General features: G+C 38.1%; 2 protein-coding genes across 6 annotated transcripts in view; both read right to left on the reverse strand.

The window, feature by feature from the left end:
* Positions 1 to 4,523: 4,523 nt before the first annotated feature.
* TCF24 (transcription factor 24) lies at positions 4,524 to 13,666 on the reverse strand. The gene is made up of 3 exons (XM_079115435.1): positions 13,468 to 13,666; positions 12,505 to 12,896; positions 4,524 to 6,934 (listed from the first exon to the last, which is right to left on the reverse strand). Exons 2-3 carry the CDS (start codon positions 12,871 to 12,873, stop codon positions 6,821 to 6,823), a joined length of 483 nt encoding a protein of 160 aa, XP_078971561.1. The 5' UTR covers positions 12,874 to 12,896; positions 13,468 to 13,666; the 3' UTR covers positions 4,524 to 6,820.
* A 1,286-nt stretch (positions 13,667 to 14,952) lies between these two features.
* Positions 14,953 to 17,349, reverse strand: part of PPP1R42 (protein phosphatase 1 regulatory subunit 42) — a 54,607-nt gene continuing 52,210 nt past the window's right edge. For 4 of the 5 annotated variants that reach the window (XM_079104671.1, XM_079104668.1, XM_079104670.1 and 1 more), the window contains one exon: positions 14,953 to 15,199. In XM_079104671.1, coding sequence (XP_078960797.1) covers positions 15,186 to 15,199 — 14 coding nt within the window. In that variant the 3' untranslated portion in view covers positions 14,953 to 15,185. The remainder of the gene's footprint in view (positions 15,200 to 17,349) is intronic. The other variant, XR_013757807.1, reaches the window with a different exon arrangement.

The raw sequence follows: 17,349 nt of genomic DNA on the forward strand, positions 1-17,349 counted from the left end.
CTAATCCTGAAGAGGAAAACCACCCAACCAACAGGTGTCTTTTAATATTAGTCTCTGTCAAATATTCAGTCAAGTAGAAGTTGAAATTTATCAGGGTTGTTTTCCCCTCTCAGTGGGCTTCCTAACTGCCCTTCCCACTCTGATTCCTAGATAACTTAGGGAAAAGCTGTGAATCCAAAGGGGACAGAGTGAGGCAGCACAGGTTCCTTTACTGTCTGTCCTTTGTGAAAGCACCCAAAAAAACCACTCTGGACACGGGATCTCACACAAGAGATTTTATTATGTGGACAGGCAGAGTGTCTGCCTGCAGTGAGGGAGAGAGAGAGAGAGAGAGAGAGAGAGAGAGAGAGAGAGAGAGAGAGAGGGAAATGGAGGGGGAGATATTCTTAAGAAGTGGAATTTTCATGGGCAGCTAACAATCTGGACCAATGACTGACTAGGAAGTTCGCAGGCTAGCAATCTAGGTTGTAAAATGGTGTGGGGGAGGCAGAATAATGGCAGCAGCAAAGTAGCAGGGGAGAAATGACTGCAGCTTTTTTAACCCATTGTCCCTTCACTTTGGGTCTAGCCTGGACTCTGGCATGTGATGTTTGTGACCACCCGGTCTCTCAAGGTCATGCTGGCACCAACTGCTGAGGTCCTGAGTCCTACTGACCACCTCCTCTTCTTAAGGGCCCAAACTCTGCTTCCTCCTGACTCCTGGTATCTTGTCTGGGTACTTGTGGCAACTTTTCCACCTGTGGAATCCAGCAAAGGTCTCCAGTCTCCTCCCTCAGCCCTTGCTTCTTACCCTGCTGCCTGGACGCAGCTTTGGGTGGAATCCAGGCTTCTGGGGGCTTCAGACTTGGGGTGAGGTCAGCTCTGTTTTCCAATTCTTTCCTTCTCCCTCCCACTCTGCCCAAAGTAGATACCAGTGTGGGCAGATGTCTCCACTGGTCCTTTCTCCTACCCAGTGCTTTGACCTGAGCTCCTCTCCCAACTGTTACCACTCTGAGTAAAACTCCATATAAGGACCTTCAGTCTTGGCTTTTGTATATAGAAGGTAGATTTGGGATTTAGAATTTTGTTTTCCCCATTAATGAAGTCTGAAATTTAAGTTTATTGTCATGCTAGAGATTCTGAAGGTCTGTTTTGCAGTTTCAAAGGTGTAGAATAACTTCCTTCTAGGGGGTATCTGCCCTTAACTAGAGGACTTTAATTCAATGAATGAGAGGCTGAGAACCACCCTTGAGTAATTAAAAACATACACTCTCCTCCTTTCTTAGTAAACTGCTGCATGTCCTAAGAATATTTACTCATGTAGGGGTTCTCCAACTCATTTCCTACTAAGTGGGATTTCCAAGTCCTTCTAGAGTCAATTTCCTCTTCTTTCAGTTTTGCCTCCCACCTTCATCCCTTCCTCAAGTTTGACTAAATTTCGATCTGGAGTAACAATCTCTAGCCACTGAAGGATACTCTCCATTCCTACAGGAATCTCTGCTTTCTTTCAGTAAGGGAAGACAGGGAGCTCATGAATGCAATGTGTGCACCTGAGTGACCACAAGTCTGGATGGGGCTTGTGTGGGTTGCAGGAAGTGGAGAGACCAACAATCATTGCTTAAGGCAACAAGAAGTTTCCTGTGTTGGGTTAAACCACTTCCATTGCCACTATCACCTGGACGTTCGGTGTCTGTCCAGAGAAGGATATAGGCCAGAACATCACTAAGTGTGGCAGCTCCCTGTGTCTCTTGGGTTGAGCATTACCCAGAGTGAGGAACTTTAGATTCTTGTTCTGACCTGGTCGTAAGGTCGGATCTGCTTTTTCAGGGCAATCTCTCCCTGTGTCTCTAGAATATAATCCCACCTATAGCCTGATTGGACCCTGGAGGAAGAGACCTATTTCTAAAAGAAGAATCTAAATTCAACTTCTCATCTTTCTTCCTTCTTTTGACTCTGTCTCCATTATTGTATACCTCTGTTTTTACTTGACTGTTGCCCACATTTCAAGATGATTATTGTACAGGAGCTCACAGTACTAAGGGGGCTGATGTGCCACAAACTGCAATCTCGCAAGGAACTTTTTTTTGTTTAATGCAACTTACTTGAAAAAAATTTTGTCTGCATGATAGATCTATCTAAAGAATTACTAAGATGGTTTATAATTGCACACATTTAGAAAATTTAAATTAAGTGATTTCAGAATTTATTTGAAAATGAAAATGTTGAAAATCAATTTTTATTTACAGTACACTTTGAAATGGCTCCCAGTTTCCAATAGCCATAAAAATGGAAAGGAGTGGTTAAAGTTCATCCGCAGGACATAACTCTTGGTCCCCAGGGGGCAGGAATGCATGTTTCTTCAGTAACATCCATGTGCTCAGGAAATAACGACTGACATAATCTTTAAGACTAATAGTTAAGATTATTCTCTAGTTTATAATTCAAAAGCTTCTGACAGCTAAATGCTATGGTATAATTTATAATGAAAGCATTTGAGTGACTGGGGTATATTTCACTGAACTGGTTTCTCTTATGAGTTGAAACTAAGACTTGTGTAAACAGAGGAAGGGAAACCCTTCTCCGGTTTATGTAGTTAGGCAAGAATATTAATGTCCCTCATTTCCAACTGTGCTGCAGTTCCATCTGTGCTGTGCTCACAGTCTACAGGAAGCAAATCTATGGAATTTATGGGGCATTTATTTTTCAGTACAACAGTCACATATAAAACCACCAGCTACCATTATTTAACAAAGTATATATTGATTTCCTTGAGATGAATAATTTTATAATAACATTTCCCTCAAGTACTCCTTTTAAAAATTTCGAACCTCAGCTTGTGGATATTTTTTAAATACAAGAACGAAAGCAAAACAACTAAGAAATTTTAAAAATGTACACCTTAGAGAAAAAGGGACAGCATACTGCTACTTGTAAGTCATCTAGAAAACTGCTGGAAATCATCTAATGATTTTTTTTTTTAAACATGAATTTGTCATCAGATTAAGGGAGAATCTGCTGGTGCTGGAAAAGTCAAAGTTCATAGCTTTTCAAATAAAATATATAATACATATAATTTGTGATAACATGTACACATTGTTAGAAAAGAGCATTTAGATTAAGCCATTTCTCAAAATACCTCATAAATATAGATCAGAAGCAATCTGTTTGATTTATAATTTCTTCTCCCTGCCAGCTAAGAAGAGTAACAATAAAATAGAGCCAACAAGTAACCTGTCTTATCACAATGAAAAATACAATTTATGTGTTCATTTCTGAGTGAATCATGTATGGCCACTGCAGAGATGTTTTGTCTGTATTTGATTATTTCCTCATAATGACACTATGATATACTGAAGCCTAAAGAAAAAAGATTAAATAATGTTCTGGAAAATATAGACATAATTATCTCCCCTGTTTCCTAAAAAAAAGTACTTACTAGAGCCTGAATATTTTCTCTTTAATTGAAAGTAAATGGTTAGTTGCTTTCATGAATATAAAATGAGGCCCTTTGAGAGAAAGAGAAATTACCGAATAATTCAACCTAAGAAGCAATTTCAACTAAAATAATTACTCTGTATTTCAGTAGGGTCAATCAACATTTATTTTCTTTTTGCAGATTCTTCTACATTTAAATAAAGTCTCCGTGAACAGATAAGAAAGTTACTGTTTAGGTTATCTGCAACTTTGCAGACTAGAATAATGTGGTTTAAAAACAAGACTTATAAATATACAAGACCTCTCTTCATTACCAAGTAACAAGAAACACATAATCCCCAACTTTACTCCATTCCAGACATCGCCATGATAGGACTTTTACTTTCTACTTCACTTCTTTTTGTTGTTTATTTATTTAAAACAAGTGAATATATGCTTTTAAATATAGTTTTATTAATGTAAAATTGATGTATAATAAACTAGATGGCACTATATTTTCATAATCAGAAAAAAAATTTTAGTTGACCAGAAATGGTTCTGCCTTTAAAAAAGCATTTCCCAAGTCCCCCAAATTATCAGTGTAAAATAAGTTTAAATGTGTTATATCACTGGAAAGGCTGAATGAAGTGAAAGGAATTTAACTTAGGATTTCCCCAGCAGATTACAGGGTTATAAATACTGTGATCCAAATATATCCCCTCCCTAGTTCTAATATATAATCTATTAAGGACAACATGGTGAAGAAGCTGGGTAGGTATCTATGCTCCAGAAGGATCTTCAGCTGGGTGCAGTGGTATGCACCTGTAATCCCAGCCACTTAGGATGCTGAGGCAGGAGGATTAAAAGTTTGAGGCCAGCCTCAGCAATTTAGTGAGACCTTGTCCCAAAGTTAAACTATAAAAAGTGTTGGGGATGTAGCTCAGTGGTAGAGTGCTCCTGGATTCAATCCTCAGTATCAGAAGAAAAAAAAAAAAATTTTTTTTTCAAATGTGCCATCAATATTTGTTAAATGTTCCAAGAGACAGATGCAAAATAAACAGACTAATTTTCAAATTAGTGCTTTATTTTACTTTAATAATAATCCTTATCCTGACCATGCATCATTAATTAAAACAGCATGCTCCTTTGGACCTTTGGGTGAAAATATGCAACTTCTCCTCTAAGATTTTCCAACCTAATAAAAGCGATTACCATATTTAGCAATTTCATAAAATGTAATGAAAATCTATGACAGAAATAACATTTCTTTGGCATTTATCACTGGACAAGTAGAAATAAAAATACCATCAAAGGCAAAATATCTACTATTTCACAGTATGATTTAGAACAGTCTAATAACATGTCAGTTTTTTCCCAATTAAATAAAAACTATAGTCAAATTGATTAGCATTATTAATGAGAAAATGCTTTTTCTGAAATTCTTATTATCAAATTTAGTGTTTACAGGCCTGTTTGAGGTAACTTTAAAGAAGTTTTGATTTCATTCCTTACTATGAAAAACTGTTAAGCACTTCCTATGCCAATAACAATAATGAATGGCTCGATCCAAATCTTATTTTATTTTTTATTCCTTTCAATGTTAGATGAGTAGGTAAACATAGTCACAAACATTTAAATATACAAACATTTGTGTTACATATTAATATGTAGAAAGATTTTACTATTGGTCACATTTGAAGGAAGATATTCACTTTAAAATAATAAAAGTTACAAACTATTGGATATAAGCCAAAACATGGTCATGCTGTCCTGAATCAACTGAGTGATAGTTCTTGCTTTCAAATGATCTTTTACTTCATTTCACTGCCAAAAGCTGAAAGAAAACTGAGGTGATGATAAAATACAATGATGGTTCGACCATTATAGTAATTCAACTAAGTCCATTATTTTTGCTATCTATTTGCTAATCTTGGATCAAATTCATCAACTTTAAAACTAGGTTATTAAGAAATATATGAACTTTCACAGTTGGAAAAGTGAAGAGTAAAGACGGAGAAAAGCAAGAAGTGATAAAAGGGAATCTAAGTCAGCAAAGAGAGGACTGATGATTTCTACTGCACCCCATTGTTCCAAGTTCAGTGTTCCTTGACAAACATCTATCTCTACTCAAGGCTCTGATCACATACAGAGATTTTCCCACTTACTAAAAGCTATTAGCATATTTAACAATTTAATAAACTGTTATACAAATCTATGACCGAAATGGCACTTCTTTGATTTGGCATTAAAACAATCGTAACTGGACAAGAAGAAATAAAAAACAATGTGGTCAGAGGCAAAGCTCCATTATTTAACACGATTTTAAGGAGACTCCTATTGCAAACTGAAGCCATCATCAGTCAGACCAGTTGTTCCCTAAGCACTTAATGGTGTTCAGTGCAGTGGGAGGCCTACTGATGGAGGTTCATATTGGGGCAGATTTAGGCTCCAGCCTGAATTTAACTCAGGACACGCACTGTATCCTTAGATCCCCTCAAGGTACAGATCAGTGCCAGAATCCCCAAATCAGACAGGATTTTCCCCATTTCATAATGGCCAAGTCAGTAGATTTTGAACAGCTGACACAAGAAGGGATCTGACACCACCACTGGCTGAGGAAGGCCAGGGGGATTCACTGAAGGCTCCACAAGGTCTGGAAATGCCACTCTCTCCAAAATGGCTACAACTGAACTTGCTCACCTAGTTCAGAACCTGAAAGGAGGGATGGATATGGTGTGACCAGGGGAAAGCGTGATGATGCTGCTGCCCAGTGACACCTGGCTGCCTATATTCCTAGTGCCTTTGACAATTTGGAAACATGTAAGTCATGTCTGAATACTTACCAAACCTTTTAAAAAATGGGCATGTGCTCTCCTAGGGAGCAAATGATTTCTGATACTCCAAACAAGTCTTCTAAGAGGGAAAAATCACTAGTAATAGAAGCTACTGCAATAGTCTTTATACATATAAAGCCAAACTAAATGAAAGATCTTGCATCTGACAGTTAAAATGACTTCTTGGTCTTCACAAAGATGGAACACTGAGATACCACAAACACGATTTTATTTTTTTTAAACAAGAAAGACCATACTGAAAGATATTGGCTTTTAAGTTTATAATAGGTATACTACAGAAAATGTGTGCCTTCTTTGGATATATACATAATTGTTTCCTTTTGCATGTCTTTTTCTAATAGTTTCTCTTGTACTATACAGCAATGATTCTCACAATGAATAGATAAGCTGTGTGTTTTATATAAGATTGATTACTTCACTCCACATTTAGACAGATAAATCTGGACATCAAACTATCGGCTCTAAACTATCAGAAATGATGTTTGTTATGTTTAATGTAATAAATACATAATTCTTTCATAGTATTTAAAAACAATAGACATCACCTCTACCAGCCCCCACCATGAGAGAATCTAAGGCTGTGAGTCTGTTGGAGTGTTGCTATGATTTGCTTTTTCTTCGGAGATGGAATGCTTCAGAAACTGACCAGTAGCACCGATGTATAATCTTGATCGCATGGGCCACTTCTGAAAAGAGAATATTTAAATAAGATTCCAAAAGTTAGTATCTGGGACATACATAATAAACTTGTAATATTAAAAATTTCAAATAACCCAGAAAAAATGCATTATACAGCTAGTAATAATTATAATAATGAAGTCTAATAGAATGTGAGAGAAAATGTTTATTAATGCTAACAAGACAAGTAAAATTATACTCAGACTTTGATTATAACTGTAAAGCTTGTGCACAGGTGGATAAGAAATCAGGATAAATATAGTTAAGCACTGAAAAATCTGTCTATCCACAGATTTATAAACTGTCTAAAACAAAATTAAATAAGTAAATCTTAGCTCTAAAGAATGAGAACTCAATTACATTCTAAATATAGTAAAACTGGAATGATACAGAGAAGCTTAACGTGGCCCCTTTAGCAAGGATGACATGCAAATTCATGAAGCATTTCAAATTTTTAAGTTCTGGTGTTCTACTGCATAGTAGGGTGACTATGGATAATGTGTTTTGTATTTCAAAAAAGCCACAAGACTTTCTGAATGTTTTCACTGAATAAAAATGACAAATGTTTGAAAAGACATCCTTACCCTAACTTAAACATGATATTACATACATGTTCTGTCTTGAAACATCACATTGCACTCCATAAATATATATAATTTTTATGTTTCAATTTAAAAATTGTAATAAAAATAAAAAGAAAGCTCTACACCATGTACAGTCAGACGAATGAGAAGTTGTGCTCCATTTGTGTACACCATGTCAAAAAGCATTCTACTGTCATGTATAATCAATTAGAACAAAGTTAAAAAAAGAAATAATAACTGGGCATGGGCTTGTGATATTATCTGGAAAGTTTCTGTTCTGTGATATCCAACATTCTATTTTAATGTCTCCAGATGTGATAGGTGAATTTGTTCCCATGTAGCTCAGTCTTACTATGTTGCCTAGGTTGGCCTTGAACCCATGATCCTTCAGGGTAACTGAGATTACAGGTATGTACCACCACATCCATCTGAAGAATCTAGATCTTAAATACAAATAAAGTTTAAAATTTGTGTCACCTGGAATTTAAAACAGTCTACTCTTATTTAGTCTTACTATAAATAACCTTGTATGGTATGTTTGATACAGAAAGAAGACAGACACTATGATATTTATCTTTCCAAATTCATTTCAGAAATTTTTAAAAAAATCACACGTGTACATTCATATATATTCTGGGTACATCACTGTCTCTGGTCCTGTCCTTAGAATTCCTGCCACACTGCCAAACCTGTGTTTTAGAAGATGGCCTAAGACTCATCTGATATGTCAAGGTCTGGAACTGTTAGATCAGATTTAAGTCCCACAATAAACTAAAGACCCTAGTGCTGTGGTATTAAGGACAGAATGCATGACTTGAAGCCATAAAAACCCCAAGGTGATAACTGGAAGGTAATCAGAGTTAGATCAGGTCATAAAGGACTAGTGGCAGCCTGGGGTTGTGGCTCAGAGGTAGAGCGCTTGCCTAAAGTGTGAGGCACTGGGTTTGAATCTCAGCACTGCATATAAATACAGAAAATAAAGGTCCATCAACAACTAAAACAAAACAAATATATATATATATACGAATATATATATAAAATAAAAAATAAAAATAAAGGACTAGTGGCCTTTGAAGGGATAGTTGGGTCTCTATGTCTGTCTTGTCTTCTCCCCTCCGTCCTTTCTTTGGTGTGCATGCATCAGCAAAGAGAGGTCACGTAAAAACAGAAAAGTGGACCATGTGCAAGCCAGCAAGAGAGACCTCAACAGGAACTGACCCATGCCAGCACCTTGCTCTGAACTTGCTAGACTTCAGACTATCAGAATATAAATTTCTGTTGTTTAGAACATCCAGTCTGTTGTATTTTGTTATGGCAGCCTGAGCAGACTAATACATGTAATCAATGAATAAAGTAGGGCAGAAATCAACATTTTATACTCCTGCCCCATTTTCATAAGCATAAAAATTTCATGCTCATGTTTCAAATGTAATTTGAGAATTATGTGAATTAAATACATCTAAAATCAAATAAGACAGAAATATTACTGAATGCTTCCCTCTGGCTCTCATGTGCTACCCAGATCCCACTATGTTACAGTTGCTCTAAATAATTCAACTACACATGGAGACAAATCAAAGAGTCTGTTCCTTATATCCTTGCTAGGACGTAAGTAATGAATGAAGCAAACATAAAATGTACATGTAGATTATTTCCATGGATAATAAAGCTTTCAAATTTTGTGTCCTTGATTTTCAAAGTTTGTAAATAAATGATCTTATTCAACTTAATGTAGGCTCAGAAATAGTTTTTTTTAGGGGTAATAGGGATTGAAATCAGGGGCGCTTAATCGTTGATACATCCACAGACTATTTTTTATGTTTTATTTTGAGACAGGGTCTCACTAAGTTGTTTAGGGCCTCGATAAGTTGCTGAGGCTGGCCTCAAACCCACGATCCTCCTGCCTCAGCCTCCCGAGGTGCTGGTATTACTGGCGTGCTGGGACACTGAAATAGTTTGAAGGGTCAGAAATTAGATTGTAAATATTAGTTGGGTTACATGTTGACAAGATGCCCCCAAAAAAAGCCAGTTGACTGATTTATATTCCTTTTTTTTTTTTTTTGGTACCAGTGAATGAGTCCCGCTTAACCACTGAGCCACATCCCTAGCCCCCTTTTTGTATTTTATTTAGAAACAGGGTCTTGCGTGAATTGCTTAGCACCTGGTTAAGTTAACCTGAGGCTGGTTTTGAACTCTTCATCCTTCTGCTTCAGTCTGTCAAGCTGCTGGGATTATGGGCACGCACCACTGTGCCTGTCTATATTCCATTTTTCAATGGTTTGTTTAAGTACCATGTAGAGTAACCATCCTGAACTCTACTTTCTACTAAAATATATTTAAAACATTTAGTTTCATTAAATTTAGAAAATTCTAGCAAACTCACAATTAAACAGAACTGACCTTGAAACTGAAGACTTTGAAAATAAATTCTTGGAGCTGGGGCTCTTGCTCAGTGGTAGAGTGCTTACCTAGCATGTGTGAGGCACTGGGTTCCACCCTCAGCACCACATAAAAATAAATGGATTAAATAAAGGTATTGTGTCCATCTACAACTAAAATGTATATATATAAAATAGAAATAAAAATGCATTCTTGGTAAGTTAAATGACCCCAAAATAACAAATCCTGTATTTTAAAAAATTGTTTATCTGTATTATGGACAATGATTCTCAAGGGGTGTAACAATTAATAAAATCATCTGTGCTTTTCTCCCAAAGTAAAGGTCTAAAAATACATTCTTGATCTCCTATAGAATCACTGCTCTTTGGTTCACTGATACTGATCCAAATTGCTTGTGGGCCAAAGAAATAAAAATGGGCTTAGGCCCCAAGAGCTTTTATAGCCTGGTTTCTTAAACCCCAGTTTCATTTGAGGTGGTTTTTTTTTTTTTTTTGGCTACTGGGGATGGTAAGAATGATAAGCATAAGCTCTACCACTGAGCTACATCCCTGATTTCTCATTTCAGATATTTTCATGTAAGTCCCCAACAGCTCTTACATGCTAATAATATTGGTAATAAAGATTAATGTTTCAAAATCACAGCACTGAAGTATTTGTTAAATGATCTTTCATTATCAGAGTAAAACTTAATAACACTATTGTAAAGCAGAAATACAAATCATTTTAGAACACTTACCAAGGGCTATAAATTTACAATGAACCTTTAGTTAACTAAAATAAAAAGGATCAGAATATTTTTATTCCTTTTACAGTAAAGAGACAATATTTAAACATTTTGGCATGTCTATAACATAATATGTTAACAGGTGGTTTCGATTGCATATATAAAATCTCTGAACCTCCACAGCACATGGTTATAACTCTTTTATGGCAAATATAACATTTTCTCTAATAGCATTCACTGTTATTTGTATGTTTATTTTTATCTCTGTAACATGTTCAGTTAGGTCAATGACTGAGTCTTACTCATAATGGTATTTACTATCCTAAAATACTGCTTTACTCATAGCAGGAACTCAAATGTTTGATTTTAAAATAAATTGTTACTTGTTAGGCATCAACTTCACTTTTAAGAGATACCTTTGGCCTCTATCAAAATGTTTAGAATTGTCTATGAAATATCAAAATAATTCAGAGGACAAATGAAATTTAACTTCATAAAATAGTTATGATCATAAAAACATTTGGTACATGAATCAAGTATAAAAAGTTTTCTGTGCTTATTGTTATTTTCTAAATTGACGCTTCTAATATTATTCATTCAAAAAAAGCTCACTCCTTGAAACTAAGGTGAAAAACTTGATGTCTCATTCTGAATCATATTTCCCACAAAGGAGAAATTTAACATATACTTAAAATTAAAAAAAAAAATTTTTAGTTGTTGATGGACCTCTATTTTATTCATGTCTTTATATGTGGTGCTGAGAATCAAACCCAGTGCCTCACATATTATATTTGTAAAAGTAAATTTTGTTAAACCTTACCCAGTGATTGTAGGTTAAGCTAATATTAGTATGCTTTACCACATTTCAATAATGATTATTCACTAATTTATTGACCAATGATATACGTAAGGCTAAGTCCTAATTTTTTCTTTGTGTATGTTGTAAAATACTTCAGAATGGTAGAAACAAAAATTTGAAAATTTAGATTTAGCAAATATAGAAAAGATTATGCATATTGAGTAGAAAGATTAATACAAGGTTTCAAAAACAATCAAATCTAGGGGAAAAGGATGATACAGATTATGCAATAAGTTATGAGTTATAGTCCTATACATCATATTAAATGACATCTGTGATCATGCTACCTACCTGTAAACAAATTATGCAAATGGATTGTCTTGGTTAGTTTTGTACATTACAAAATTTGAATATAATATTCAATCAATTCACTCAATGTATATGTCAATCTATTTATGAAAATCACATAAAACATTATAGCTTTTCTAACATTCTTACTAGCTGTCTAGTCTATGATGTTTAACCTTTATTTAAACAGACTGAAAATTTATGTCATGGAGATGTAGAACGGTCTTATTTGTTCTTCATGGTTTTACCAAAAAAAAAAAAAAAAAATTCAGCTGTTTTCCTAGGATTACTTAAAGGAAGATAATTATCATGACTCCATTTAATTCATCATAGCTTTCAAATATCCCATCAAAATTACAATGAAACTGAAATTATCTAAGTTAAATACACTTAAAAACTCTCAAAAGGTCATAAACGTAACTCAAATATTACAAATTATCAGGACTTGCAACCAAATCGCCGCTTTCTTACCCTGAGAGGCGCAAAAATCCTTTAACTGCTATCCTGTAAGGGGCATAAGAGACTCCAGTTCAAGCCACGGAGGTTTAAAGACTCATTTAGCAGCTTCTTGTACTGGGTCCTTAGTGTCAGTGTCGTCTCAGGCCGAGGTCTCCTCACCCACCGGGAGGAATGTAAGCTCGGTGGTATGTGCCCAGGCGGTGACAAGGCAGACAAGGTATCCTCCTCCCGGTCCCAGCCCCGCAGTGCTCCCTGCCCGCCTACCTTGACTGGGTGCAGATAGCCGTCACCACTCAAAGCTCCCAGACCAGGGTCCGCAGGTCCCTCGGCGTCGTCCTGCAGACTGCGGGTAAGGTGCGCGATGTAAGTGGTGGCCAGCAGCAGCACGTCCAACTTGGAAAGCTTGGTGTCTGGCGGTACCGACGGCAGCGTGCGCTGGAGCTCCAGGAAGGCGTGCCTCAGGGTTTGCACGCGGCTGCGCTCCCGCGCTGCGTTCGCTGCAGCTGGCCGTCCTCCCCCAGAGCGCGCTCCGATCCCAATCCGCCCCGGGCTTGAGTCGCGGGTGAAGGTGCCTGGGGGCGCCGGCTCAGCACTGGCGCTTAAAGGGCTGTTTGCCGGGCGGCCGCGGTCCATGGCAAATTCCAGCGCCAAGCGCTCTGCAAAGGACCGAAAGCGCAGTGAGGACAGGGCGCGGTTGGGTTTAGCCTGAATGGTGCAACCCTCTAGCTCACGCTGCGCGCCGGCCCGGCCGCTCGACGTGGTTCAGGGGCTCTCAAAGATGAGCTCTTTTGTAGGGAGTATGTTTTGCCTTCCAGCATGTTTTGCCTTCTAGCGTCTGGGGAGAACGGTGGGACCTCAAAGTTTCGGGGCTTCTTAAAAATATGAAGAGGGGCGTGGTGTGGGCTTTGCTTTTTCAAGGCCAAATTAAGCTCAAGGGGTACTCTACCAGGGAAGGAAGTGCTCAGAAGAACAGCTCCGTTTCGACACTTGGTGCTTCATCATTTATTCCGCCAGCCCCGCGGGAAGTGTTGCAGGTCATTTTCGCCGACTGCGCGGGAAGCCCTGGTCTCTCTCTCCCACGCGAGGTGTCACGTCCCTGGGCCATTTGCACCCCTGGGGAATTTACGCCTGAGAAATGGGGGACCCCTGGCCTCGCCCCGGATGAAGGCATCCGCTACCACTAAAAACTCGCGAACTGTGCGGAGCGATAGGGACCAGGAACCTCACCTTTCCTGGAGCTGTCCTGCGGGTCTTGAATCTGCTGTGCAAGGGGTCAGGGGCGTCAAGCCGGGTCTGCGTGGACAGGGCCGCACGGGTCACTCCATCGTTGTCGGGTCGAAGCCAAAGGCCGCTTTCAGCTTCTTCTGGTCACGCCTTTTATGCAGGGATCCCTAAGGCCATGAGCACGTATCTCCAGCCGCGACAGCACGTCGGGCGGAGGCCTGCTCCCATCCGGGGGGTTAAGCTACGGGATGAGGCGGTGAGGAGGCTCGGCAGAGGGAGACTCATTAATCAAACCGCCCGGCGGGGCGGGCCAGGGGGTGGGGCGTCCGCCAGACTCGGCTCAGGCACTGAGCCCTGCTTTCCCAGAGGCGGGGCGCAGTGTTCACGGCGTCCAGCGCGGGCGGTGTCTGTGGGGCCGGAGGGGGTCTGAGTCTGAACTCCAGACCTAGCGAATCACCTCGCCCAGCCGCTGTCCTCCCACCTGGCCCCAGTCTGATTCTAGGCGCTTTTACCAACCGGCGCAGGTGGGAATGCTGCTGTTTGGTTGAGCGTGATGTAACTTTCTGCGAGGAAATGTCGAGTGTGCCACGTCGATGCATTAGCTTTTTATTCTGCAAGGTAAATGTTTCATGCTGTCCTCGTTACGCATAGCATAGTGCCCCCCCCCCCCGCCCCCCTCAGTACTCCGTGACTAGTTCAGGCTGGCGCTGGGAGATAAAACTGCCCTTCCCTAAGACCTCGAATGTCTCCTTTGTTATATCTTAGGAACTCTTCCCGGGGATGCGGACCCTGGCGGGCTCTTCCCTCGGGGCAACAACGTTTTCATTTTCATTTCTTAGACATAAAATTCTTTACTGGCTTTGCACCTGTGCCCCCGCAGGGAGCGTGGTTTGCTGCAGTGCGAGGAGGGACCCGATCCAAAGTTCCTTTTTAAATGGGCGCTGCGCCCCGAAACCGATTCCGGACGAGCATTCCGCCCTGAGGCTCCCAGCCCTCCGTTTTTCTTGAAGCACATCAAACAAAAAATTAAAGAACTCATACTTTGAGTTACCATAAAGCTGCGGTGCGTCCTGGACTCGTCGTTTTCGTAGTTGAAGTCTGAGTGGACACACAATACTTTCTAGCAACGTCGTAATTGGGACTTATTAGAAACAAAGTCTACAATTCTAACATTCTCTTCTCTTTGGAGTAAATAAAGAATATCAAATTTAAAATATTATCCAAGAACCAACTCTTGTATATATGTTTTGGTATACTTTCCATTGCTTTCTAACTTTCCAAATCGGAATTACCAAACTGTACATAATAATGGTGGCACTTGTTATACTTGGATATGTACCAGTCCAAACATTAAGTATATTTGTAAATCAGAAGGACCTTCAGGTTTTTTATCTCAGTTCTCCTCCAAATACTGTAATTAGATTCACACTTTAGAAAGAGGCACACCCAAATTCCATTGATTCAAAAGACCCTCATTGAATAGGAGAGCTCATCTTTATTTTCCCAGTGAATTGTATACAATGAGTAATAAACAGATCTTTGAATTCACACGTGGAAAACAAAAGTTTGAGATTCTATAAAGAAACAAATTATGAAGTTAAAAAATAAGATCACTTGAAGTTGAATTTACTTGTTTTCAGCAAAATTTCTTTTACTTTTGGATTATGGAGAAGTTGAGGTTCATGCACATCATTTTTTTGTTAGCAAGCTTTCAGATTCCTTCAAAGAGAGATTCCTGATGTATAAAGAAAGAGGGGAAAAAAGTGTTTAGTTTAAGATGAAAGTATTCAAAAAAGAACACAAACATAGAATCCAGGACACAATGACAGTAATGGATAATAATTAGTCACCAAACTTTGAATCTTTTCAAGAAGACTTTAAAGGAAGCAGAAACAAAGATTTTTCTGCTTTGGAAAAATTGAGGAATCTATGAGTTGGGAGAGGTATGGAAATAATAATATTGGAGGGAACGTTGACCCAGGCTAAAGTGAGGCAGGTGAGGTGCCTGGAGCTCCTTAAATCTTGCACTCTTGGCACGTCACATGCCAAGCCTGGCCCAGCCTGCTAGAGTCTCCTGTGTGATGATGTGGAAGAAAGACAAGGCTCTTTACTGCCAACATGGTCATGCAGTGACATGGCTATGTTGCTCAACAGGTGAAGAAAGAAAGGACTAATGTTAACAAAACCAACTTGCTTTTTCTAACTTCTGCCTCTCTGATGATTCTAAGTATTCCTAATTCCTGAAAGAAACCCATATTTGTAATTAAAATTCAAATTATGAGAAACCCAGAATTTCTATTATTTACATAATTAGTAAGAGGTACCTCATAGTTAGCACTATATGTGTTTTCTCATTTAGTCTTTTCAAAATTTTCCTTTTCCCAGTTGGGAAAATAGAGGTCAGAGTGATTAGGTAACTTGTCCAAGACCACATAGCTAAAAAGTGACTGAAACAGCGTTCAAACCAAACAGATTGACCCTTACACTTGGGCTCTTTGCTATACTATTCTATTTAGTATTTGTAGAATATTTTATAGTATGCCAAACGTCTTTTGCATCTGTTAATTTCAGTAAAGTTCATACTTTAAATAATTTGATTCTTTATTTACAATCCAATTCCTGTTTTCATAGTGTATCTTTCTTTGGAGTTCTTAATTGTCTAGTCTTTTTGGAAGACTACAGGTTTTATTTGACTGTGGTGTAGGTCTTAGAATTAAGTCTTTTTTCCTAAATATATCAAGTTACACTGTTAACTTGTTAATATTGTCTTTATAATGCAAATATCACATATCAGTGAATAAAAAAGTTTTATAAAACATTTACATAAAATACAAGATATAAAATATTTTGCACATATATAGAACAATTGTGTTAATTGGTACTTTGTCTTTCAACTATTTCCCTCATTGTTTAAATTAAGCTATAATTACATAGTTCAATTTACCTGTTTGGGTGTAGAGTTCAAGTTTTGATAAACGTATGCAGTCTTATAACCTTCACCACAATAAAGATATAGAACTTTTTATCATCCTTCAAATTCCCTGACTCTGTGTAAATAAATCCTTTCACCTACCCCCAGTTCCTGGTAACAACTGATCTGTTTTCTGTCTCTATGACTTTGGCTTTGCCATAATACAAATAGAAGCACACAGTATTGGAGACTGTTGAGTCTAGCTTCTTTCACTTAGCATTATGCTTTTGAAACCCATCCATTGTTTTGAATGTGTCAATGGTTCATTGCTTTCCATTGCTGAATAGTATTCTATTGTAAAGATGTATCACATATTGTTTATCCATTCCTCAGTTGAGACACCTTTGGGTTGTTTTCAGTTTGATTATAAATAAACCATTATAAACACTATGTACAGGTTTTTTAAAGTTTTTATTTCACTTGGAAAAATACCTAGGAGGTGGGACTGCTAGATGTGATAGCTATAAAAGAATACATCAAATTATTTTTCAAAGTGACAATAATTTTTTACTTTTGCATGCCCATCAGTAGTAAATGAGAGTTCCAGTTGTTTCACATCCTACCAGTACTACTAGTTTCTTTTATATTTTTATCCATTCTAGTACATAATTTTTAAGAAAAAATTGAGCTAGAGGCTGGAGTTGTGGCTCAGTGAATACAGCACTTGCCTGGCATGTGTGAGGCACTGGGTTTGATCCCCAGCACTGCATATAAATAAAAATTGAGCAAATATTTTTAAATCTAGATATCTTACTTGTCAGCTAATGTGATTTCTCAAGTTCACTATGTCTGCCTGCCTATACTGTTCTGGAGCTGAATAGCTGCAACTGCCTTTGTTGGACATGTGCTCTACAATTCACTTTAGTCTCCTCCTCACCTGTTTCTCTTACTTACTGTACTACCTGTCCCTGAGA

This window comes from Sciurus vulgaris, assembly GCF_902686455.1.
Source record: "Sciurus vulgaris genome assembly, chromosome: 1".
In the NCBI taxonomy this organism is placed as follows: Eukaryota; Metazoa; Chordata; class Mammalia; order Rodentia; family Sciuridae; genus Sciurus; species Sciurus vulgaris.

Excerpts from the sequence above, each read along its gene's own strand:
- TCF24 (XM_079115435.1), bottom strand. The coding sequence starts at position 12,873 with ATGGACCGCGGCCGCCCGGCAAACAGCCCTTTAAGCGCCAGTGCTGAG. Across the intron at positions 6,935-12,504 it reads GCTATCTGCACCCAGTCAAG|AAGTGGCCCATGCGATCAAG; the intron begins GTAGGCGGGCAG and ends TTCTCTTTTCAG.